The 27,058-nt window shown below is 42.8% G+C and overlaps 1 protein-coding gene and 1 long non-coding RNA gene across 3 annotated transcripts in view; one reads left to right on the top strand and one right to left on the bottom strand.

Annotated features, from left to right (window-relative positions):
- Positions 1-2,537: 2,537 nt before the first annotated feature.
- On the top strand, positions 2,538-10,910 carry LOC141572202 (uncharacterized). The gene is made up of 3 exons (XR_012497429.1): positions 2,538-2,620; positions 2,699-3,805; positions 7,189-10,910. It is a non-coding gene; the product is annotated as an uncharacterized LOC141572202 (long non-coding RNA).
- A 6,901-nt stretch (positions 10,911-17,811) lies between these two features.
- Positions 17,812-27,058, bottom strand: part of SESN3 (sestrin 3) — a 63,981-nt gene continuing 54,734 nt past the window's right edge. For both annotated transcript variants that reach the window (XM_019737544.2, XM_019737543.2), the window contains one exon: positions 17,812-25,614. In XM_019737544.2, coding sequence (XP_019593103.2) covers positions 25,528-25,614 — 87 coding nt within the window. In that variant the 3' untranslated portion in view covers positions 17,812-25,527. The remainder of the gene's footprint in view (positions 25,615-27,058) is intronic.

The raw sequence follows: 27,058 nt of genomic DNA, 5'->3' as shown, positions 1-27,058 counted from the left end.
CCTGCCCAAGAGGCCCGCAGGGCTGGCTGGTACATTTTTAATGTCGTTGAGTGTAGGCATGTCTTCAAATTGAATCAACTTACAGTATTGAATTTATTTACTCTAGGATTCCAAATTGTGGACACACACTCAGTGAAGGCTTCCTAAAAGTAAATAGCTCAGTAGCTCTTCACTCATAGAGGCCAATGGTGGGAGATTTTTTAGCTGATAAGACATTAACAGCCAAACATAATGACAGTCTTCTTCAAAGGGGTGCATCCCAAAGAGGGTGGAATGACATAAGGGAACGGAGCATTTCCCAGACCCACTCCACATGTCTGTGGCCGATCCCGCGTCACCTTCAGTCTCCCTAGAGAATGGGAAGAAGGAGAGGCAGGAAGAATTAGAAGTCAACAAGGAAGAGGAAAAAATGGGACAACTTAAGGGAAACAGGACCGATTTATTGAATCTATTTTATTTCACTTAATCCTTATTACAACACAATGAATTACTCTAATTTCAATATTTTCAGATGAGGAAACATACTCAAAAGGACTAATTGAGGTCCCACGGGTGTGGAAAGAAACAGAAGAAAGTAGGAACAAGAGGTGAAGGGAGAAAGGAAGGAAGGAGACTAGAGTTGGGCACATTTATCAGAAAAGGGGGGCAATCTTAAAAATGTTGCCAAAATATATTCATGCTGCCAGAACACCATACACCCTCCCTCTGCACCCAAACTGAGAAACCCAGAGAGAACTATGTCCTTTAAACGTTAGTCCTCATTCTACCTGCCCTTTCTCCTTTCTAAATATCTCCAGATCCTGCTTGAAGTGCCCAGGGACCTCTAATGGACTGTCCTTCCAGAGTGTTTGACATGTGATCACAGAAATCACTTTTGACTTCATTTCTAATAGAATTTTTAATAATGAAACAAACACTGACTAATTCTTATACATCAGGAACTTTCAAATATGTATGTTATTTTATTTACTGTTCACAACAGTCCTGCCAAGATAAAGAATTATTATTTCTATTTTTATGGAAGATAAATCTGAAGCCCAGAGAGGTTGAGTAACCAGTCCAAGATCACACAGCTAATGGAAGAACAAAGATTCTAAGCTAGGTTGGAGCCTACACAATTTTCACGTGATTCTCCTGTGTTAAGGTAACTAAGGTCCACGAGCCCCACATATATTACTCTGGCCTTGCTTTTGGTTAATCAAAACATTCAGACTCCATCAGGGGTTGCAAATTTTGCATGGATCAACTACCCAGCACTGGGCATTTTATTATTTATTTATTGGATTCTATTTATTGGTGACTCTTGGTACCCATATAGCAAACGGTTTTCCCTTAAGTAAATTAAACTCCCATCTGTACTGAGTCATTTGGCAAAAAGAGCAAATATAGGAGGAGTGTACGAAAAGGGAAGGGTGGGAGAAGAATTTTGTAATGTATGGAGCTGTAAGTGCAAGCATTTCATTTTTGCCTCTCCCCAAATACCCCAACCACCGCCATGCTAATATTAGCCCAAGGAGTCATTCAGCCTGTACTTTTGGTCTGGGGTCCCTTAGTGACCTCACAGCCAGCATCCCCTGCCTGTGCCTTTGGCCATCATCCTTGGTTTGGGACTGGCTCTAGCCTGTGTGAACATCTGTGGATGCTGCCAATAGTTCCTCAAGGGGAGGGGGCATAACCATTTCCCACAGCATCCCTGAGGCTCTGCCTTTCTGCTGAGCGGATAGGAGGGCCCAGGTCCTCCCAGGTCCCAGCAGTGCACTGAAAGACTGGCCAGAGCATTGAGGGAGGGCTGACAAGCTAGAGCCCAGCCTGGTGGTGGTGGCGGGGGACGGGGCATTCTGGAGGTACACCCGAGTAGAAGGCACTGTCATGTCAGAACCAAATGATAAGCCAGGGGCCATATGAGGCAGAGTCGCCAAAACAGTCATAATGTGGCCCTAAGCGCTGCCAAGCAACCAAGGAAATGGGGCAGGTAAAGGGGGAGATTGGTGAAGAACTGGAGTAAAACAAATGCCAGCCACAGTTTTGGATAGTGTGGATGTGGAAAGGGGAGTGTCAAAATGTTATTAATCCTCAACCCTGGATGATGGAAAGAATGTGTGTGTGTGTGTGTGTGTGTGTGTGTGTGTGTGTGTGTGTGTGTGTACAGCGCTGGGTTTGAGATGGCCCTCTGCCATTTACCAATCATGGGATCTTGCACCAGCTACATAGCCTAACTGCGGGTAATAAATAATTCCTCTGGACGAGACTGTCAGGGAGGGTTCAAGTGCCGGCACATACTCAGAGCACAGGAAAAGTTCTCCTCCCTTGCATTCCCTCTGAGTGATAAGGAAGGCTGCTTGGTTTCCTTCCAGGGCAGAGACCTCTAAGATGAGTCTTTGGAATCCTCTACCGGGAGGAAGCCCTGAGCTTGGAGGGGCAGCACCAGGCCAGGAGGGCGGGGACAAACGGGCATTGTTCCCGGGAGGGCTGGCTGGATCTGGCGCTGACCGCGCGCCCTTGGCCGAGCGCAGGTTTGCTCCCTCTGAGGGCAACGCCTCCATTCCGGCCCACCACGGCCAATCTCCAGCAATAGCAATGCAAGAAAATGCCAGAGACCGTTTGTTTCTCCCTGGGGCAGGTATGGAAGAAAGCCGCTCCTTTTCTTGGGCTGGATGGAGGCTGTCTCGTCTGTGGTGTGACTGCACCGAATTCCTAGGTCCCCAGGAGACGGCCAGGTGACAGTACGGCCCCTTCCTCTCGGCGACTGCGGACCTTTCTGAGCCCTGCTCTGCCTGATTCCTCCCGCGCAGAAAGGAGGCTGATGCGCAGGCCCGAAGCCAGGATAAAGTTGACCCCCCCTTACCCCGCTCCCGTGAGGGGCTCTGTCCCGAAAGCTGAAGATCCTGCAGCTAAGATTGCAGAAAAAGAATTCTGTATGTCGTGCCCATCTCCAAGGAAACCGCTCCTCCTTTGAGGCTCCCAAGTCCCACGAGGGCGGTGGTGGGGAGACTCCCCGCTTGGAGAAGGGTGGCAGGTGGCGGAGGCCTCTGTTTGGGTGTCGTCTGCTGACGCCTGGGCGTCCCTTCGCAGGGCTCGGGATCGGGGTTTGATAAAAATCTTTCTTCACTTTGATCTCAGTGGGCCGCGTTGGCCTCCAGGTGGCCCGCCCTGCGGGGACAGTGGGCCGAGGCAGACCGCGGGGCTCCCACCCCCTACCCTCTCCCTGCATCTTTGGTGACACTCGCCGCTGCGCGGAGGCTGAGCCCAATGTAGACTAAGCCCCGCGGGACAGCCAGGGCTCCTTCTCGCTGGCGGGACCTTGCGTCCTTCCTCCCTGCGCAGGGTCGTCCCCTTCTCGGGCTGAGAGCCTTGGAGAGTCAGAGGGAAGCCTCACATCCCTCCCCGCAAAATGCACTCTCGTATACCCGGTTGTGCTTTATTCTCTGCGCCTCGCTGGACATGGAGACTTCGGTGGGGCCCGACCCCAGCCCAGGAAGGGCCGCTGCCTGGCGTGAGGCCGGCGCTCGGCTCCGGGTCCCCGCCTGGCTCGCCCTCTCGTGCCCCGCTCCGGGCGGCGCGCGGTGGGTGCCTGCGACCCCCGCCGGCCTCACCCCCCCCAGTGGCCCGACTGGGAAGGGCTGGGCGGTGATAACCCCGCCCAGGGTCACTTATTAATTTACACCGAGAAGGAGCTGCCGGGGATCCACACCTGTGAATCCGCCCGTGCAAGGCGTCTCTTCCCTGGAGGCAAGCTCGGAGGTCCGAGCAGGCGAAGTTGCTGGAAGGCGGTGTACTCAGAGGAGGAAAGTTAGATGAATCAAAGGTAGGGTGGCGTCAGGCTCAGACAATCGACTGACCCGTCCCAATGTGACCAGATACTTCTGTGAGCCCATTGGGCCAACCTTACCTAGGCCTGTGTCACCTTTATTTGTGATGCTCGCATCTGAGATGTGTTAATACGTGCAGTCGGGTTACGATTTAACCGGGCATGTTCACTCTTTCACTCCTTGGATTTCGTAGGTTCACCGGCAGAGGGCAACCTTATTCCAAGTTCTCGAGTACCCTTGGCCTGTCTCTTAACAACCTAATCGGTGAGATGGAACCGGTATCTTCCCAGTTTGCAGCAGTTTCCTTCCAATGCTGTGCTCTTTTCTCCTCCTCTCAGGCATCAGGCGTCCTCCAGTGGATATGGCCTCTCCCTCACCTGGCTTAAGGCTCAGGGGAGAGGGTCCCTGCACATCTTGTCTCTAGCAGAGCCAGTTTGAACTAGCTATGTTCAGGTGACTTTTTATTCTTCCTCTTGAAAACTGTTTACATGTTAAGGAACCACAAAGTCTCCAACCCAAGGAAAACAGGCCAGGGAAGGCAGGGTGTGTGTGTGTGTGTGCATAGAAGCATGTTGAGGGGGAGAGAGAGAGAGAGAGAGAGAGAGAGAGAGAGAGAGAGAGAGAGAGATAAAGTGCACTGGGTGAGGGAAGGCTTTTCCGGTTTTCTGAAATCACCTCAGATTCCAGTTCACTTAGCATGTGGAAGCACCTACTCTGTGCCAGGCACTCCGTTGACCACTGTCTTAGTGGAACAAGTTCTGGACTTAGAGCTGTTAAGCTCCAGCTGGAATTCTGGCTCTCTGTGTGTTTCCTCTTATTGCAGTACATCTTGCTAATTGCAGTTACCACTATACAACTAAACTCTTGTATAGTCATTTTATCCATTCAGTACATATTTATAGAGTGCCTACGATGTGCCAATAAATGACCCTTGCCAAGCTTATAGTCAGACATTTTACAGATTTGGCTTTAAAGTTAAAGAAATGGGAAACCATTTATGAGTTTTGAGCAGCAGAGGGACTTCTTCTGTTCCCAGGACCACACTGATTGCTGTGTTGAGAATAACTGAGCAAAATGGAGGCTCCCATAGTGATCAAGGTGAGAGGGGGTGCTCTGTCAGGCCAGGGGGTACTGCTGAAGGTGGAGAGAAGTGGTCAGATTTTGGATGTGTTTTTCAAAGGAGAATTAAAAAGATTCCTGTTCAGTTGTGGGATGTAAGAGAAAGAGAGGAATGAAAGATGACTCTGCCACTGGAATGTCCTTTCTCCTTTTCTCTATACGGTAAACAACTCCTGTGTGTTCTTCCATATTCTGCGGAACTATAATGTGTTTTCCCAAATCCAGCTCATATGTCACTTCTCCTATGAAGCCTTCTCTGCTTGCACCAGAGTTAGTCACTACTTAGTTCACGTGACACATGTTCGTACCTCTGTTGTAGCAAGTGTCACAACAAACTGACAGTTTTCTATACATCGACTGATGCCACTGTAAGACTGTGATTTCCCCTGGGAAAGCTTCTTATTTTTTTCATGTCTTTATATTCGACGTGGTGTTTGCTTCATGGATACACAACTGAATGAATGGCCCATCAATAATCACTGTGAAACCAATTTTATGGATATCAGGTACTGTTTTAGAGTTGAGGATATAGGCACAAAGAAATGACTTGCCCAAAGTCACTCAGCTAATTAAATATTGCAGTCTGAGCTTCAGAGAGGTGATGAGGTTATACCTCACGAAGTCTCTTGACAACTGGTGAAGCCCAAAGATTTCCGGCTGCTGTTGCCTTCTTTTTCTGCTGTCATCTGGGGTCCTCAAACTGTCCCTCAAATGATCCTGCAGGTGGCACCACAGGCCAAGGAAAGGTGCAGCATCCTGGTGGGGCCCCCAGACTGGATTCAGCACCTGTAAAGCATTTCCATGATCTCTTTACTCCTCATGACACATGGGGAAACTGAGGCAGGGAGTATCTTGTTTAATTAAGTGGTAGAGCTATAGCATGAATTGCGTTTCTGTAACTCTTGGGTTACTTTCTTGCTTTTGCCCCACTTCTCTAACCAGGTTGCATGTTCTGCCCATTCTTCCTTCAGAACGTCTCTCACCTCCAATGCAGCCATCTGCCTGATTATAGGAGCGCATTCTCCAGCTCTTTCTGGGGCGACTGCAGGACCTCCACATTTGATCTCATCGTGTCTTTCCTCCAATTAATTTGATATATGCCACATGAGTAGAGTTGCCAGATTGAGGAGAAAACAAAAACAGGGTGTTCAATTAAGTTGAAAATTCAGAAAAATGATGAATAATTTGCATTGTATGGAACATATTAAATTTTTTTGTTTATCTGAAATTCAAATTTAACTGGGCATCTATCTTTTATCTGGCAACGCTACGTATGTATGAGTAATAGTTCTGAAATACCATTTCCACCATTCTGAAAATGTCCAATTTCCCTGTTACCTACAAGGCTGGGGCCACAAACTCGAATTTCTACAGGGACTGGACAGGGAACGTAAATGTATAAATTAGGTGATCAATAGGAGGAATGGGGACTGGAGCTCAATTGAAAATCGAAGAGTACGTGTCTCCCCACCCCAGACATTCAGAATCAGATTTAAATTCCCTATCAAAGCAAAAAGCAAACAACACACACACACTCACATCCATGGCTGTCAGAGTCTGACTTTGCATGTAAAACTGGGGCTAAGCCAAACCACGGCCTGGCATTGGAGGCCCCGACTGAGTTTTCTGCCCTTCACTCCCACCATTCTCCGGTTCAGGCCCTTCCCTCCCACCCCCTTTCTCCTCCACCAGGTAATTCTCACTCATCACAGCTCACCTCACCCCTGGCCCATCTCAAGCATCACTTCCACCATGCTAGTCCTGCTGGCCACTCAGGTCCCCAGGGTCTTTCCCTTTCCATTGTCACAGTACTACTCTCTGCCCAGAGATATTACTAGCGGTCACATAATTTTCCTCTCCCTATGTCCATGGGGAAGACAGGAAGTGACTTTAAGAGGCCCCTACCATGTGCCAAGTCCTTCATATGTAGATCTTTGCTTATTGTCAGTCTCCCTTCCTGGTGAAATGGTGAATCACTCAAGAGTACCAACTGTGTGTCATATACCGCCAAATTCCATATTGAGTTTTGGTATAAAGACATGCTCAGTACATACTTACCAAGGGGCCCAAAATGTACAATCTCATGAACTCAATAACTGCAGACTGGAAGCAAAACCATACCCCAGGGCTTCCCCCACCCCCACATTTCCTCACCACACCCATTACCTCCCAATTCCAGTTTCAAGCATTTTTCAAATCCGAGGCCTTTAGCATAATTCAAACTTTGGCTTAAAAATCCATTTTTTTTTCTTTTTTACAGAGCTGATTAGGACCTGAATTTGGAAGATACTGGTTCTTTTTTGACTCAGTTCGGAAAAGTTTTGCTTTATTGGAAAATTAGCTGTAGCACCTTCAAAGGCCTCTTTTTGTGCATGTTGAACTGGGCCAAACTTAGGGCTTTGAAAGGAATACCATTTAATCTTGGCAAAGCCCCACCTTTTGTTTCTAAGGGAGGAAAATGCCCAAAGAACATAGAAGACTCGGGGCCAAGGACCAGTTGGCCACAGATGTAACCCACTGCTGATAGGGAAAGGGCAAGAATCTTGGAAATACCTGAATTAGATACTGAACTTGAAAAAAGAAAGGGACAAGTGCCAGCCAGTCAACCTTTCAGTTTTGCTAACTCCAAAGATTTTTCAAATATTCTCATGATTTCTAGCCTCCGAGCTACTGGGCGCAATGAGCCAAGCAAAGGGCTTAGCTGAGCTGGGCTCGGCTCTGGGACTGCTCTATGCCAGCTGTGCCTTCATGGAGCTCCTTCTTCAAGACTTCCTCCCGCTCCATGCTGCCTCCAGGAGCTGGCAAGCCAGGAAAGGAAAGTTCTGGAAGCCCCGTTGCCTTTCGAATTTTATTATTACTGTTTTTTAATAGAGTCCCTGCCTTTCAATGGAAAAAGTTGTCCTAACAAATAATATGTCTCTTTTTTTATCATTAGGCTCCAAACTTCTCCATGGGGAGAAAATGGCTTTAAAAAAATTGAAACATTTTTTTTAAATGACTTTTTAAAAAATACTTGAAAATTAAAAAAAAAAAAAGGCTTAAATATTTTTTAAAAATTGAACAAACTTGAAGAAGCTCTTTATTATTCATCAACTCCTTGCAAGAGGCTATACTATGCTCCTTGGACAGAACTCAGAGCAGAGTTTCTTAATTGGAAATCAAGAACAGAAAGAAAAGGAGACCAGAACGCAGGGGTGAATTTTACTGGATTAGTGGTTTTTCCTTAAATAGTCTAGTTCAGTGTTTGGGTTCGGGGAAGAGAGTTTGCATATGCTGTGTCCCAGGTACTGCACTAGGAGCTAGGTATGCAGAAATGAAACAGAATCCCTGGCTTTCCCTTCCCGATGGAGGAGGTGGACTTAGGCACCCTGTGCCCAGGACAAGCAGGGCAGTGCAGTGCTTAGGAGCACAGGAGACCTGGTTTGTGCAATGGCTCTGCTGCTTGCTTATGGGCTGTGTGGCATTGGGCAAGTTACTTAGCTTCTCTGTGCCTTATGTTTTGCATCCTAAAACAGGGTGAATTATAAAACCTACATTATGTGGCTCTTGTGAGGACTTAATGAGTTCAAATCGTTAAAAGTACTTAAGCACAGCGCTTGGCACTTCTGTTTATTATCTCATTCAGAAGGTGTGGAGGAAGTGTGTGGGCGCACAGAGGAGGTGCAACTGACGGCCTAGATGTGGCAGGAGAGGCTGCAAAGAGCAGGTGACATCTGATTTGCAGCCTGAAAGATGAGTAGGAGTTGGGTAGACAAAAGTGGAGCCAGTGAACCCAAGCAGGGGGGAGCGTGGTCAGAGGACGCAGAGACGTGATGGCTATAAAGGGAAGCAAAGGCCAGTGTGACTGCAGCCCAGGACTTGGAGCTGGCAGAGGGAGGGAGTAAAAGCACAAAAGGAGTCTGGAAAGGTGGGTCAGGCTACATTGCGAAAGGCCTCGAGTTTTATGTAACAGGTCATTAATTCATTCGCGTAAATCACCTCTACTGTATCTGATGTACTATGCATGCTCAGTAAATACTGGCATTGTTATTTTTACTGTTATTATCAAGTCCTTTACTGGCATCATCTCATTGAATTCTCGCAACATCCCTGGGAAGTAGGTTCTATTGTCCCCATTCTATAAAACGAAGAAGGAAGGTGTAAGGAACTTACGCAATTTGCCCAGCAACACTGAACCAGTGGGGGTGGAACCAGGAGCTGGCAGAGCTGGAATTTGAACCTGAGTCTGTCTGACTCCAGAGCCTAAGCTCTTAACCCATGACTTTGTGTTTTCTCACAATGTTTAAGGCTGCTGCCTTAAAACAGTGCTTTCCATTTGCCTCGTTAAATGGGATTATATGTGAATATGATACCGTACTATTTACTTTGAAAGACATGAACTAAAGGAGTCCAATAGCGCAATCAGACAGAAATATTGTGTGAATAAATGCATCTTCAACCTGGGGTGTATTTCAGGTAGCCTGGGCAGGGAACTCTTGGGCTGGATCCCCCAGCTCAGGTCCCAGAGACATGGCCATCTGCCCCCCTTGTGTCCTTAGCACAAAGATCACCATGGCAACCCCAGTTAGCATTTTTCTGCAGACTGCTTGGCAGGGTGAGTAGTACCTGAGAGATACCCTCTGGGTTATTGCTTTGAGCAAGGGTTTGGCTCTCTTAGAGGTCAGTGCAGGCCAGGTTGTGGGTCTCCAGGGCTTGGACAAGGGCCAAAACATCTTCCGAGGGGCCCGGGGCCTGTGATAACTTCTCTTCCACGCTTCCATGGCTGGCTGGGCCTTTGTGCCCGGGGTTAATTTTGCAGGTGTTCTCCCTTCGTCTGGGAGACACTCACTGGTGGAAGGCACTGAGTCCGTGGGCCCCCAGCACCTGCTAAGAAGTAGGTGGGGAGGGAAGAAGTTCTCCAATGGGGAAGCAGACAGCAGGAAGCAGGGAGTTCCCCTTCTTTAAACACTTCCCTGTTCACTGTGCACTGGTGTCTTCACCGTCAGGGGTTTAAGAGATGACCACAGATCCCGGATCGCGGACCTGGGGGGCATTTACCCTGGGACAGGGGCCCCTCACTAGCATCCCAATGTGGATGAGCAGCTCTGCAGAAATATCACTCCTCAGAGAACTCTGCCCTGCCCCATAAGTCACTCTTACTCTCTCTCTTTCCCTTTACATTTATTCCAGTTTGTAGTTCTCTGTTACGGCTTTCTTGCTTAATGCCCCCCCCCCCCACTTGGCAGTGAACCCCATGCAGGCAGGGAACACGTCTACTTTATTCCCCGTTGTGTAGCCAGCATTGAGACCAGGTGGGGCAGGTGGCTTTTTGGTCTGTGCTTCTGGCCGTTCCTTCCCTGGCTCGGGTGCCTCTTCCTCCTCCCGGCCTTAAATGCTGGTTCCCATACAGCTGGCTCTTAGGTGACCTTCATCCCTCACTCTTTTTCCTCAGCCATCTCACCCACGTACAAAGCTTCAATTCGCCTACTTGACGTCTTTGTCTGTATGTCTTAAAGTCACCCCAAATTCCCAGTGACTAAGGCAGACACATGGTCTCTTCTTCAGAACTTGGCCCCTTTCCAGTGTTCTCTGCGTAAATGGCTCCATCAGGCAGCCATATGGGCGAGCCAGGAGCCTCGGAGTCTTCCTGACACCGCTGTTCTTTGCCCTCCGTGCCATCCAATCACTTTTACCTCTCACGTACCTTCCAAACCCATCTACTTCTCACCATCTCTGCAGTCCCCATGCTAATCCGTGCTACCTGTTCCTTTCACCTGATTGGCTTATTAATGAGCCTTCTCAATGCTATGCTGGTCCCCTCTGTTCTTCATGTTCCAGCCAGAAGAATGTTCTTGAAATGCAAATCTGATCATGTCACTATCACTTCTCCCTCCTCCGCACACACAATTGAAAACTCTGCTGTAGTTCCTGTTGCTCTTACAATAAAAGCCACAGCCCAGACCCCCCAGTAGACTGAGGAGGAAGATGCACGCTCTGTGTGAGCTCCTGTGACACCCCCGAGTCTGGCCTGTGTGCCGGGGCACCTCACGCTGGCAGGCCACCCTTAGACAGTGTCCCTTCAAGTTAGTGCCAACCTGGTTACCTTCCAGGTCTTCTCTTGGCCTACACAGAGTGTGCATGTCCTTGCCATGGCACATGTGAGAAGGGCAGTTGTTTCTGCTGCTGTCCCTCCTCCAGAGCTGAGGGGGCAGCTTGAGCTACAGCTTAGCCTGTGTGCTTTCTTCTAGATCAGAGCCGAACACCAGTTTCTGGGGTTCTCCAATCTCCTTAAGACATGTATAAACTTCTCAGTCGTCTCTGTGAAGGGAGCTGGGACTGAGAGCACAGTTCTTTCTAAAGAAATCTTCTCTTCCTGCCTTTTCAGCCTCACCTCTTTTAGCCAGGATTGGGGTTGAGGTAAGGCTCACAAACAGGTTTGCGATCACCTCTATTGTGTGCCCAGGATACTCAGGCCATCGTTTCACTTTGGGCGATGAGAGCACTTTGCCATCTGAACCCTTCTGGGGTCACAGGCAGAACTGAGGAGAGAGACTTCTACTTACAGAAGGTGCTCCATGGAAGGAGTTGGTTAGAAGCAACCATGATGAGACAAGAGAGGGTATATTCCTTTTGGCAAAGTCGGGCACAGTCCTGATCCTGAGCAGCTCGAAAGCCCGTAACAGCACCAGACACTGAAGGAACCATGATGAGACATGAAGGAAAAGGCATAAGGGCTAACCTGCCTCTGTCACCACCTCGCCTACTGCCTGACATTAGAGTGCAGCATCTTCTGAAGCCCTCAGTCTCGCCCACCCCTGTTGACCTCCTAGCTTCTCAGTCAGTCCCTGTACCCCATCTGGGAGCCTTCTCCATGGACTTCAGTCCTGGTCTCAGCCCAGAGGGATTGCTTTTGTAGGGGGTGGCTCTGCAAGAAGCATCCCGCAGCCTGGGCCAAGCAGCCAGAGACCTCGCTGCTGCCATTCCCCCTCCAGGCTGGGAGCCACACTTCTCTTGAAAACCACACAGAATCTTTTTGCTTCAACCAAATGGTAAGAGTCCTTCCATCTTGCTTAGCAGTCCCATGGCTGTTTGAGCCTTGCCCCTCACTGAGTCCTTGGTCCAGGCCCAGAGTATTTCTCTCTCATCTCACCGAGGCCAGCACTGGGCAAAATCATGAAGCAGATGCAGTATGTCTGGAATGCTTGTGACCACACGGAAGTTACTTCTCACGCACATTGGCGAGATGTAAACTGGCACAACCAGCAATTCAAAAATGCATATCAAGAGCATAAAGAGTGTTTTTGCCCTTTGATTGAGAAGTCCATTTTTGTAGTTCCCAATTCAGGAGTAGTTTGTGACAGAGGTTTATAATGGGGAGTTCATATTCCCCGTGGGGAATTCATCTTCGATGTAGCTTCTTCTGGACTCCATTTGATTTGCTGCTTTAATAATATGGGAACCTTCTTTGGTTTCCCAGTCATATATTGAACAAAGAGAGGGCGCAGGCAGTGAAGGTGGATTTAAGGTCATGTGGACAATGTTGTCTAAGGGGACCTGCTTCCAAAAGATACGTGGTTCTCAAAAGGAGACTGGTGTGGTGCTGAGTACCTAAAAATTTGTGTGGGGAGCTTGTAAAAAGGGAAATTGTATGACTCACTAACCTCCCATTCTGATTCAGTAAATTTGGGTGGTTTCCAGGAATGTCTATTTTTTAAAAAGCTTCCCTATAGATTTTGATGCACAGAGAGAAGGTTTTGAGAGCCACGGCTAAGACTGTAATCTATCTAACACAGTCCATTTAGCTTTCAAAGAATTCCCCTAGGTCAGATTTTCATGGGAATGTTGTATGTCACACAGGATCTATGCATTCAAGAAATACCAGACAAGTGTTCTTACCATAAAGTCACAGAAGAAGAGTAATTACAGAAGATACCATGTAACCTATATACCACTTTTAAGTGCGTACTGCATGTAGATACAGAGGAATCTAAAATGTCTTCAGTGTGCAAAAGCGTTCTCTTCACAGCAAGCATGGGCACTTGACTTCTTTTCCGAGGGGGTCATGTGAAGTGGGTGTATGTTCCCATATTCCCCTTGCCAGCACTGCTAAGACTCTGCCATATGGTGTGATTTTAAAAGCAGCCGTGAATTCCTTTTCATATCTGCCTAATCCAGCTGTCTTCTCTCCATCCTGCCTGCAGGCCAGTGTGGTAAATCAGGGCTGCCGTTCTTCCCACTGTTAAGCAGATATCTATCTAGTGGGAGATGTTGTTAATTTTGCCCACTGGTTCTCAAAATGTGCTGGACATTGGAATCACCAGGAGAGCTTTTCAAAACCAAATGTCTTGGATGCCTCAGATGATTCCGTCAGACTCTCAGATACCAGTATTTTGAAAGTCCTCAGGGGATTCTAGGTGCAGCATGGTTGAGAACTGCTCATTTGACCTAAATGCCGCCTGAGGTAGGAATAGAAGTACAGCAGGAACACTCACTGAAAAGCCGGGAGAAAAATGTTCCGTTTCCTTATACCCTACCCCCATTCACGATTCCATGAGGACTTTCTGTACCCACTTGTCCTCTACAGTTTGCTTTGCTTTTTTTCTTGGGTCCAAAATATTGAGCATGAAAACCTAAGAACAAGCTTAACAGGAATCTGATATATTTCACCTCACAAAGAAGAACATTCTAAGGACAGTGATGAGCAAAGGGCTGATGACTGTTACCAACTACACTGACTCAAGTATAGAGACATAAGTGAAAATCCCAGAGACTATTCCCAATAGTCTTGATAGACAGATATAAGGAAGAAATTTCCCAATCCAGATTCTCTATGAAGTGCCAGCCACCTGTAGCATTTACATTCTGTCACAATAATGCTGTGTAACATACAATCAAAATACCTCAATGGTGCACAATAAATGTAGAGTTTTGCTCATGAGTCTGTGGGTTGGCTGGGTGATTCTGCTGATCTGAACTGGGCTTGGTGAGGCCCCCCAGTGAGTCAGCAGTCAGTTGCAGGTGGGCTAAATGACATCACTGATCTTAGGCGGACTTCCCCACATGTCTGAGGCCTTGGCCAGAATACTTGGGGCAATTCCGCTTGCTCCAGGCGGTTCGTTCTCCAGCACGTTACCCAGGATTCTAAGCGAGAGAGTGGAAGCGTGCAAGGTCTCTTAAAGCCTAGGTCTGCAATGTGTATGATGCCACATCTGCCACACTCTGTGGTCAGTTCAAGTCACAGGATGAACCCATAATTCAAGGAAGTGGAGAGACACATTCTACCTCTTGAGGAGAGAAGTTGTAAAGTCACAGTCCAAAGGGTGTGGATTCAGGGAGGACATTAATTGGTGCCATTAAGTCAAACAATCTACCACATCCATTACCTAAGCTTTGTATGTTTAGGTAATGAGTAGTTAGAAAGCACGGAGTTCTGAAGGCTCCACACTGGTGCTGGGTCTCAGAAGGGTCGGTGTGCACTCTATGGGAAGGTGAGGCCTTGTTCGTCAGTGGTTTGCTTCGAGCATCTTATGCTTTACCAGTGATAGCACTTTATCAGTGATAGCCTGGTGTACACTATCGAGGGGAATGTGCAAAAGTATTCAGGAAATTATTCAAGATATTCAGAAAACTTTTCCAAAGAAGGCATCACAGTTACCTTGCGGATCCTGTTTCTCGGAGGCCCTGAAATTCTAGTCAGGCTCTGGTTGTCAAGGAGTTGCAGTCTGTGGGACACATCCACCCCAGTGGTCAAAAACCCACTGAAAATGGCTTTCATCTCTGTTTCCAAATGAGTAAGTACAAATATTTTAGCCTAAGCATTCAGACCCTGCACAGTCTGACCAAACTACACTTTCCAAATTCATCTTCTGATGTAAGTTCTACACATCACACTGCGTTTTTGCTTCCTCTGCCCTCTCTACATAAATGTTTTATTCCTCAGTCTGCAAATCCCAATCTTAGACATTCTACAGATGCCTGTTTATTACCTGTTCTGAAAACTGTCACTGATAACAGCAAACCAAAGTGCACTGCTTTCCTCTTTATTTGGCGGAGTCAAATGAGTATCCAAGTCAGACAAATCTGGGAACAGTTCAGCCATACACTTGTTTGACCTTAGACAAGTCGCTTAATTTTGCTAAGCTTGTATTTTTAACTCCCTAAAATGGGGGGTAATACCCACTTGCAGGGTGATTATAATAAAAAATACCATATTTAAAGTTCTTAACATTTAGAAGGTTCTTGATAAGTGATAGCTACTTTTATGACCCCAGGTTATAAGCTATTACCTTATTCTTTCCCATGTTGTCTGATATCACCTACCTTACCCTATTTTTACTGACACATCCCCCTTAAGGGCAAGGGCTATGTCTTCTTTCTTATTACTTGTTGTCTGCATTTTACAGATAAGGAAAGGAAGGAACCACAAGATTAACTTGTTCAAGGTCGGATAGTTAGCAATGGTGGTGCTGAGATTCGAATTTATTCTAGGATTTGCTTTCCAAACCCCTATCCTGGGGTCCAGGGGAAGCAAAGCCCTAGACCAAGGTTAATTTGAGACCTGAGACCCAGGGGCCAGAAGTGGAGGGAAGGGAGAGTGAAATAAGAAAGGAGGGAAAATTGGATGGGTATTCCATTCTACCAGGCCCTCTGAGTCTCCAAATTGTGGGCTGGGGGGATGCAAAACGGAAGCCTTCACCCATTGTCTCCAGTTAACCTTTAACTCCCGACATTTCTAGTTGTGCACGCTTAGCACAAAGGCAGTTCCCTCTGGCACGCTTCCACAGGCACTGAGAGCAGCCCTGGGCAGGAAGCCAGACGGAAGCCGTCCAGGGCCCCAAGAGGTGCTTTCCCACTGTACCTGTGAAAACCTGGCCACAGCCTGTGTGGAACTGGTGGCCACAAGCAGCAGGACAGGAGGGAGTTAGAAGTGATGTACAGGAGGCTGCATTACTGCCACAGTGAATAGAGGCCATAGCCAATGGGTGGTGGAAAGAACTGCAATCACGGGAGTTCTCCTGAATTTCACCGTGACGCGAAGATCAAGGATTTGTTTACCTTTACTTCTGAGAGCCGGCCAGTACAACAGGGCGTAGTAAGAATTCCTGCCTCAAATTCCTTTTAAAGAGTTCTGTTGGAAGGTTTGGGCTCACCTGTTTTGAAACATGTCAAGTATGGGAGCTTATGGGAGAAGAGACATTTTCTGAGACTGATTTTCTTCTCAACTCAGAAAGTTAGGTGGACTAGAAGCTATGACTTTGAATTGGTTAAACTTCACCATATAGAAAAACGGGCCTAAAAATAAAAAATTGCAATAGTTTCAAGCTTTCCTGAGTCTTCTCTGGCATCAGGTTTATTGTTCTCTTGGGAAACCCCAGTTAGCCTTTAAACTGACAGGAACTGATTTTTATATATTGGTCTGTGCACCTTCCCCTTGGGGACCATCTTTTAAATCAAAGGGCCCATTCAGAACTGAGGGGAAAATAATTTTTTAAAAATTAAAAAGTTGCAAGCTAGCTAGAGAGGAAAGCTATCTAACCTCCTGTTTGGAGCATGGACTAGGTTTTTTTTAGGAAAATGTCCTGTGGATAGCACAGCCATTTATGTCATTAAGCAAGAAGCTTAGGCTGAACTAATGTAGTGAAGTTCAATATAAGAAATAGTATCAGAAAGATCCAAGTACAAATCCTCACTGTGCCGATGGTAGGTGCCAACTCAGGCAAGCAAAGCGAAGACTCAATTTCCTCATCTGTCAAATGCTACCAGTTCTTTACAAAGTTATTGTAAGAATTATAAGAGATCATGTGTGTGAAAGAACCAAGCACACACATAGACATGGAGTTTTATTTTACTTTTAAAAATGACTCAAAGTTGTTAATAAATTCATAGGGAACTAGTGTCAAAAAGCAGGATTTTAAATTGGGGGAGAATTTGTGAAAGGGCTGGGCTGTTGGCTGCATTTGGTCTGATGTGCTCTGTTCTTCATCTCCCTCAGAGGATGTATGTATATGTTGAAAAACACAGACTCTAGTCAGCAAGTGGTTTTGGCTGATCCCTCATTACAGCTGGAAATGGCACAAAGGGAGAGCTCTGCCGTTGATAGGCATTTTTATGTAATCAGCGAGTTAAGAGAAATGAAAGGTTAGGCTTTTCCTGGGGAAACCAAGCATGAAAGACTTTATACATCCTCTATAGCTCTCCAAACCCTATTTTACATTTGGCTCTGGGAGTCTTACCGTCACTCCACATTGCACACGGATGGTCTCCCCTCCCGTCAATGCTCCTTCCTACCTCCTTATTTCAATTAGCTACACTATTCTCCCCCGTTTTCTCATTAATCCATTCAAGCTCATCACTGTCCTGTGTATTTCAAATACATTATTACACTTCACCAGATTCTCAACCAACCACCTCAAGTGGGTATCAGTCCCCTCAAATTGTAGTGTGGAAATCAAGGTTCATAGAGACTGAATTACTCCCAAGGTCACAAAGCTGGTAAAATGTGAAAAAAAATAGGCTTCAAATACAGGCTGTAATCCCATGTTCAATCCTCTTTTCTCATTCTACTTTACTATTTTGATAACAAGAGATAACAGTGAAATTAGTTTGCCTCTTGCTTAGATCAAAATTGGCATTTTAAAAGATAACAATATACACTTTGTCCAACTTACACTTTGTGGTATTTTACTAATACAATATTGAGTGATTGTAAGAAATGTCATGAGAACACTGCGGATCAGGAAGAAATAAGGGGAAAAAAATGACTCTTACAATTCTGATGTCTTCTAGAATGCATGGCTCAGTAATCAAGCAGAAACAAACCTGGGCAAGAATGCTACTCCAATGTAAATACAAATACGTATATGTATATGTGTATATGTATATATACAAAAGCAAATAATCAGGGTTCAGTTTCACCATTTTTATTGAACCAATAAAATTCCTACTAATAACAATGAAATAAATTTCTGCAAGTATAAATGTGATACAGTTTTAACAAAACCCATTGTTCTGTACCTATAAATAGATTTTCAAAATGTCGTAAAAAGTGCAGTTATGAATTGTTAACATGTTAATACACAGTTCCTTTATTTCAAATGTGTTTGTCTTGACTCACTAACAGTTCCTCCTGCATCTGTTCAAATATTACCCATCTCCAAAAAAACAAAACAAAAAAAGAGGCATTAGAACACTAGAATCTTACACATAAACTGATCCATTCAGGTCAGCTTTAGTCAGAATTGTAAAATCAGCAACATAAGAAAAACAAAACCTAGTTATACATATAAAAAGCTTTCATGGGTTCTACAATCTCCTTAACTGCTGACTCATGTAGAGGGCATACTAGTTGAAAAGGCTTATATGGTTAACTACCTTAGACTACATCTACAGCAGGGTCTGGTTTGCCAGAACAAGTTTAAAGTGGCTGTTTATCAAGTTTGCTATTTTCAGAATTGAAACTATAAATATGAGACCGCCGTTTGACAATGAAAATTGTGTAAATTCTAAATTGCATCAATTATCTATTTGATAAAAGCTTATTCTAATTGAAAACCTTATATAGTAAGAGACTGATATATATATGTATATATATAGCAGTCTTAAAGATCACGTCATCCGCCTCACATTAGTCCAAAGTCACGTGCTTCGTAAAAAAAAATTACAGTAACAAAGCACAGGACTACAAAGGCAAAACATCACAGCTTCTGATTACATTGAATAAAAAGTACCAAGGAACGCAAAAGATAATTCTGTATTAATACTGACGAATTAAGGAACTATAATAGACATTTCACAGCATGCTACATACATCGCTCACAACTTAAGGATAAAATGAAGTCTAAAATTGAAAGTCAAGAAGTTGGCAATCTGATTTCATGTGCAATTCAGCTACAAAGTCTTAATATATACATTCATTATGTAGCTGCCCTGCAAAATCAGGATTTTTTTTAAAAAAGAGATTTCAAGTTCAAATCCTATTTCATAAGCTAAAGGATACATCCAGTTCTTCCATGACCAGGAAAGTGATTTTCAGCTTTGAAGGAGCTAATCCAAGTAGCAAGGCCATGTTCCAAGTCAACCTGACAGGGTTGGTTTTCACCTTGCTCACACTGTGCGTGTGGCTATGACTATGCTGTTAGCACGGAGATGGTGCCAAACAGCTTGTGGTTTGCTTTCTGCGTTTATCTTATCTCAGGTTGAAAAGAGTAAATGTGAAGAGAAAGAGGAAGAGAAAAGTTGTATTTTCTTTCCAGGGAAGATACATGAATGCAAAGGAAATATCTGCACTAGATTAGAGAGTTTGGGTCACTTTCCTTGATGAACATTTAGCTCTTTCCATTTATTTTTAGAGAACCAGTGAAATTCAGCAAGGAGAAAATAGTCCCAACATTACAAAGGAAACTCCTTGGTTACCCTGATATGTTTCCTTTATTCTACCTTTTGATCCTTCTTTATCAGATTTGGGAGTCAGTTGAAAATTTGCAAAGACTGGTTTAAGAAAGAGATGTATAATCCATTTCGTTTGGTGTCAGAATTCATGTACTACTTAGCTAAGTAGGATTCAGGAAGATTATTTTAGCATTAAAGACCAGAGAGCTTCTCTCCCTTTTATATTCTGTCAAAATTATACATTCATGTCTAAGAGGTTAAATTGAGGGGTGCAAGGAAATAAACTGTTTTAGCAAATTTACATACCAAAAATTGCATTGATCATATTTAGACAGTTTACTGTTGTCCTATGAGCTGTAAAATTGAGTGTTTGGTCTCAAGGCTATTTGATAGTATGTATTTCATTATTTCAAAGATTTCCACAAGCATTGAAAAGAATCAGCTATTCATTCTTCCCCCTCCCCATATTTCTCCTTTTTCAATTCTGTACTTCTTGGTGGTGCAGCCATGATTAATTTAAAGCTAGAATGAACACTTCATGACATACAGTTTCATAAAAACCATTCCTTCAGTCTCCATTATCGTCTCATTTCTTAACTAGGCAGCTATTCATTCCTGGGCCCTTCAAGGCATTTACTAGACTCTGCTGTCAGGTTGGGCTGTTCATGAATAAGAGTGGATCATAATAATCAATACTTTCAAACAGGGTGGTTCGTCTGCAGGTCAGACCATCTATAGATAAACACAGCCCATGTTAAAACCTGACAAGAGTTTTTATGTATGAATGACACCGAGTACACACTGCTGTAGAGGAAGACAGTTGCTTCTTCCTCTGTCCTTTTCCTGTTCATCCATGATACTGTCTGGATCTACCTGAAATGCAGCTAGGGAAATACAGACTGCAAAGTCAATGCATTCCCTTTTGATCCCACAGTACGTTTCCCCCCCATGAGAACAGGGTAGGCATGGGGGTGAGAAGCTTAGTCTAACCCAGGAAACCTTGAACAAGCCCTTATGTAGCCAATTTTGTGGTATTTTAAATATACTATAATCAAACGGGCTTCTGTGATCCAAAAGGACCACCTAAACACCCCTTCCTTTGTCCTATAGCCTTCTATTAGAAATGTGTTTCGAGGCCCAAATACCACCAATAAAACAAATGTCTGAAACACCACTCATTTGCATGCCAGAAATTTCCTGTTCCACGGAAGGGTTACAGATCAATCTGGACTGCTAGAGATTTTTAACTTTACATTCAAATAACTTAGACTAATACCAGTATTTATTACCTAATACAGATCCAGGTTAGGATTGCAATTCAATCACTGTAAAATCCTGCTAAATGCTAAATTCTGCAATGGTAGAAATAGTTCAATTTCTGTATCATGTATAAATATAAATATTCCTACTTTGATAGAAGGCAAAAATCTTCTATGATTTAAAACATGGAAGTAGTATTACTGAACAACAGAGAGTGAATCCATGAAAAGGTTGGATACTCTGAATTTATAGGCTCTTTGGGGATGAGGTAGAGGAGAGCAAGATATTTTGGCAGCTGGGAAAGGGTCAAACAGTCTAGGATGGACAGGATCACATTGGTGCTGCATAATATCTGGTAGGGTGTCTTGGGCAAAGGTTGGCCAAAACATCGCTGGGTGGTAGAGGCATTGAGAGGGAGCTGGGACAAAGTCATCTTCTTAATGAATGGAGAAAAAGTTACTCAGAAAAGTAAATGCTGGTGACTATCGGCAGGTGGCTGGTGATGTTTGGTTTGGATTGTGAAAAGGCATTAAGAGCAAGATGGGCTAAGAGATGGGAAGAGAGCGAGCAGAGAGGTCGAGGCACTTGGAGGAAGAGAAAGCAAGTGGGGAGGGTGGACTGAATGCAGATAGGAGCTCCCACATGGAAAATGTTCCTTCATGTTAGGTGGACATTGCTGAGGACAGCCACACTCTCGGAATTATGTTCCATGTGGTCTTTGCAAACCTTTTCCTTCCTCACCGGGCGCTGCCTTGACATATACCTCCACCTCTCAGAGCCATGTCACCCCAGCTATTTTTGTTCGAGGTCTCACCTGAGCAGACACTGCTATCTAACTAAGCCAAATTAGCATGGAAGTAAGCTCCACATACAGGGGGCATTTAAATTCTGTTAACTGAGACGAATACATTCATGTTACAGTACAGCTTTGAGGAAAGACTCCTTTGATTCTCAGTCTCCAGAGGAATATTATAGGGAAACACAGTTTATGATGACGGCCACCTAGAATAAGTTCTGATTATACAAATTAGGTAACTTAAAACTCGATCTGAACAGAAGAGCCACATCTTTCAGTATGCTGTTGAATTATACTACTAAGAAAATTTCATGTACTATTTATATAACATTATTGTTGCATAATTTTACTCCATGCAAGACCGTCTATTTGCATAAAAGAAAAAGTCCTATTAGATAAGAGTTTAAGGTCTTGCTTTCCAGACAAATGATTTAAAATTGTCCTTAAAATACAACATGAAACAAAACAAAAAGCCTCATTTGACTAGCACAGTGCAAATCATTTTTACAACATGCACTGAAATTTATTTTATTTCCCTGATGAATTGTCCTTAGAGTTGAAAAGAATCTTACCATCATACATGCGTGCACTCTGCACTAAAGTGGTGAATTATTTTTAAGTACAGAGCTTTAATTGTTTGCTGGTAATTTCATTTTGCTGCAGCATAAAAATCTATGAAAACTCGGTAAGGTGGAAAAGGAAAAAGATGCTCTGGAATAACGTTAATTGTTTTTTAAAAGCATTTAAATTCTTTAGGAGACTTTATAACACAATTAAAATAGGGGTTCTGGTTCAAGTATGATTTTGATATTAAGCTCACATGGAGTTCTATGTTCTAAAACAGCCCTGTGATGCTCGGCCATTATTTGGGTTTCGACTCATAATTAAAGGCCAAGGTCATGCCCCAGATCCCACATTTGCCATCTTTTATTTCAAGAAGTGCCCCAAATGACACAAAGGTTCTTCCTGAGACTGAGACACTATACTTAGCTCAAAAAGGTGAAGAAGGTCGTAAGTAGTCCCGTCTCAAAAGCCTGTTTTCCTCTAATTATCAAGAATCCATCTGAGGAAGCCTAATCTGAAGGCTCCAATGAGGCAGCTGCCTGGCCCCGCCCATAGTCAAGGGATCGGGTTAAAGAACAGATTTACTTTCAGATGGGAGAGTATTTTGATATTTCTTAAGGTGATCTGAGAAGTTAGGGATCACAACTGAAGATGGAAAACTTGAAATTCAAAAGTAAATAGACGTAGATCAGGCATACACATCAGTGGATGACTAGACTAGTTTTAACATAAGAAGCAACGAAGTTAGAGAATTCACATTCACATGTGCTTTTTTCTACGTACACTTGCACATCTAAGTTTGGCACAATGTGAGCCCCAGGTGTAGGTTAGCATATCGCATAATCACATCATTTCACCAATTGAACCAGATAGCTCTTTTAAAAATATCACATTTTAATATAAAAAGCTATACTATAAATTACTACATAGTAAATTCAATACTCTGAAAAAATACCACCCTGGAAAACCGCATCAGAATTTCAAGTTTGCATTAGATAAAGTTCACAGCAAACTCGTTGTAAAATGGTATTCACAACCTGGAATGCCGTGCATGCTGCATCTGAGTAGGTGCTTTGGCACCTCCACAAGTCAATTTTTCTAGACTGGTTCACTGAGGTTCATAAATACATTGTTTTGTTTTTGTCTATAGTTCCAAGTCAACTTATTTTCCTGATTATTGATGAGATAGATCAATGCTGAGTTAAAAAGAAACTTTGCTAGGAAAGAGATCTAGTAAAGGCACTAATATTTCCATAACCCAAACTCCAACTACATATATTTCTGGGGCAAAAAACCAAAAACTAAGTGGCCCATTTCAGTTACTTAAACCTTGTTTCCCCTTTTGGTCTAAAGCTCATATGGTGTTCTGTGAGAATTTCTCCTCCTTTTCAAAACATAAAAATTATTTTCATCCTGTAATACAGGTCACCTGCACAAAAATATAGGTCTATTAACTGAAAGAATTCTAGTAAAAAAAAAAAAAGTCAAGCATAAAAGATATCCTTAACTTGAAAGTTCTAAAGTTAGGGAAGTTAAATGGATATTTTGTGTCGTCATCTGGGTTTTGCCATTCTCCTAAATACTTTCTTTGTAGTTAATACATATCTATATAATGTGATATTGAATAAAATCAACATATATCAATAAACAAAACAGAAGAGACCTGGCACGAGTTCTTTGAATAGTCTCTTTAAATAAACCACCCTGTCTTAAAAATATTAGTAATTTTTTCCTCACATGGAAGATTCCAAACAAGATCCTGGAATCCAGAAATGCAGAACTACCTTATGTTAATAAGTTTACAGTCATCTTTCTATTTTCTTATCTGGAACACAATCTAAAAGAAAAATACCTAATGTACCAGAAAAGGATGATAAATGGAAGGGGGAAATGATTTAACAAAAAACTAGTCCACAATTTCTTCACGAGAGAAAAAAAACAGTTAAGTCCTGTATAACAAGTCAGTCAGTCTAAATTAAACTGATATCTCTGTGGGAACTCTAACAAAAAAATTTAACTATATTATTTTCTATGAAAAAATGGATCTGTTTTAAAAAATTAGCATGTGGGTGTACAATTCAAGTCACCGTTAATTAACTAAAAAGTGTTTAGCCGTGCAGTCGTGTCCTACTGGATAGTTGTAAGCATCTCTTTAGGCACTTCACTGGTTCATTAACAAAATACAAATTAAAGCTATAAACATAATGTTGTGCTCTGAGAAGATAGTCTAATCAAGCAACATAAATCAATGCAAAAATGTGACTTTTTGGATGCTTATATTCCTCCCCTAAGACTTGATATCTTTTTTTAACCAGTCGTCCAAAGAGATTTTTCTGGGGAAGGGGATGCTTTGGCATTATGAAAGGAACACTGTTCAACCCCAGTAAGGCAAAAAGCCTTGTGCAATAAAGAAATCTGAACCAAATTTCTTTATGGCTCTGTTTTAAAGGACACTTCTGCAGTGACATAATGGAAAGTTTAGTTGAGTATTTGTTTTTAACATATTGCACTCTTTTTTTTGTTGTTGTCCAATCACATTAATGCATAGAAACACAATTTTAACCTTTGAATAATAAATTGTTTAACCTACTATAAGAAAAATCATGGAAAATAAGTTCTAAAAGCCTAACAGGGAAAAAAAAATATAGGTATATTAACTTTCCTCTGTTTACCGCCATATAGAAAACACTATGAGAAAAGAAAAATGTGCAAAGAAACTTTTTGGTCAGTCTTGTGTGGGTACAGGTTTATGTGCCGACGAAATGAGCTGTGAGCAGCACTGTGAGCACTGAGTATTTAAGATGACTGAGGATGGCTGTCAGTGATAGAAAGGATTGTGCATAATTCCACTTTTAATATGTACATCTGATATGGAAAACTGAAACTTCCGTTTCAGGAGAGAAAGAGAAGAGCTGAATTTGGCATTTCAGTAGCATGCTATAGAATTCATCATGATTAACTTCACATTAAATTATGGACAATGGCTGTATCACATTTCACGTTATCGCCAATAGCAGTAAGAAAAACAAAAACAAACAAACAAACAAACAAATCCAAACAGTGCCTGACAAATAATCTCCTAGGGACACAGGCATGTGTCCTGTGAGCAGCTTAGTTCAACAGCGCATGCTTTTCCTCTACCAAATTTAGGACACAACATGGAAAGTGGAGAATGGCCAGAGGAAGTCATTCTTTGCTGAATTCCAATATCTGAAAAAAAATTGCTTGAGTAGATTGTAAGCGCTTTTCCTTATTTAACAAAAAAAAAAAAGGGGGGGGTGGGGAGGGGAAAGAGAAAAAAATACACACAAACCCAAAAGCGCTGACTTTAAGCATTAACAAACCAGGTTCATGATGTATGATCAGTTTCCAAAACCCAACTAGAAACAATGAAAAGTAGTGCTCCTCAGTATTATTCTTGCAGTTGTTAGTAATGTTAAGCATCAAGAAAAAGAAAACACATCATTGCACATGACAGCCGCCCAAAAGAACGGCTAAACTTTGACACTAGAGAATTGAATAATTTTTGATGCTACATCACAAACAGCTTCAGATGTATATCTTATATGAAAAGGTCTTTACACATATGTGACATTTTCCCTGGGAGAGGCTTCAGGTCAAATATCGAGTTATGGCACGAAGAGCATAAAGAAGTTCAGCTTGCATCCGTGCTTCCATTAAAAGTAAATTTACGTGAACCTAGAAATGAAAATGTTTTCAATTTAATGACCATCATAAACAACTGAAAAAACCTGAAGTCTTTTTTCATGTAGTAAACATTCATAAAGGCTTTGCTTGTATGTACAGACTCACACGCTTGGGCCTATTGATACACGCAGATGATGTAACACTCCAAAGAAAACTATGCTTATAAAAAACAGTTCTTGTAAACACTAAGAATGACCCCTAAAGTCTTAACAATTCCAACGATTTTGTGAAAATATATGCTATGTAAAGCCAATCAATCTCTTGGGTTATGAAATAATACTAATTTTTATAAAGAACAACTTTCCTACAAATTATACGAGTACCTTCTTCCAGTTGTAAAATTTTCTATGGCTATAAAATAATCTCTACATTTCTTGTGGCCTATCCTTATTCTTTGGAAAGCTTTTGGAAACATTTCTTACTGTTTACTTGAAAGATACTAAAGTGAAAATTTGAAGCGTACAGCAGTTTATAATTAGTGTCTGGTAATCGGTAGATATGCATAGCTTACTTGGAGTTTTTTAGATATAACTGTGAACAAGCACCTAACTTTCGGGGGGGGGTACTTCTCAGCTAATATATTAAAATGAACACCCATGTATTTTCAAAATTTATTACAAAAAAATGTTGTGATTCTGTATTTAAATTATTTTGATAACTTTCTATAGGTTGGATATATTATCGGATATAATCTCTTGAGGAGTAAAGAGAATTTCTATATGTAACTTAGTAAAAGAAGAAAATCTACTGCAATCATATAACTAGGGCATAAAGATCCATCAAGGAGAGGTGATGGAGGTAAAATGGGTATTTATTTGATGTGTGATTGGCTCTAAGACTTAAAAAAAAAAAATCTGTCAGTTATTGAGGCCATAATATTCTCTGTCAAGGTCATACAGTTATTTAGTGAATATTAGGACCCTACAAGGATTTTCCTACTCTCATTTGGAAATGAAGATTCCTCTGTATCCAAAGAAATCTTCTTATATAATAATATGTTTGGCGCAAAGGTCCTGCATTATATTGTCAAAATACTAAATTACCAAATTGGAATGAGGACCTGCTGTTCTAATAGGTTAACTCTAATGGCTGCAGTTAAGAATTTCTAAATGGATATGCCTCCTGGGCCAAGATACCTAATACAATATCCCAGTAGGTTTGATTTTTATTAATTGTTAGAATGATAGACAGTTTAGTTTCCCACATGTATTTTCAAAATATCCATATTTAGATCCTATTTTCAAAGGCCAATGCTAAACTTTTACTTTATACACCACATTGGGAAAAACACACAGTCAAAATATACAGTTAATATTCAATAAACCAGAACTTAAAAACATTAAAAACAAAAAATCAAAAAACAGCTAGATGATGCCACTTTCATTTCTTTCATGGCGTTAATTTATTCATAGTTTCATGTATAATTTTTCATAAT

Source organism: Rhinolophus sinicus, linkage group LG06 (assembly GCF_036562045.2).
Source record: "Rhinolophus sinicus isolate RSC01 linkage group LG06, ASM3656204v1, whole genome shotgun sequence".
NCBI lineage: Eukaryota > Metazoa > Chordata > Mammalia > Chiroptera > Rhinolophidae > Rhinolophus > Rhinolophus sinicus.
This window is presented reverse-complemented; position numbering and strand designations above follow the sequence as displayed.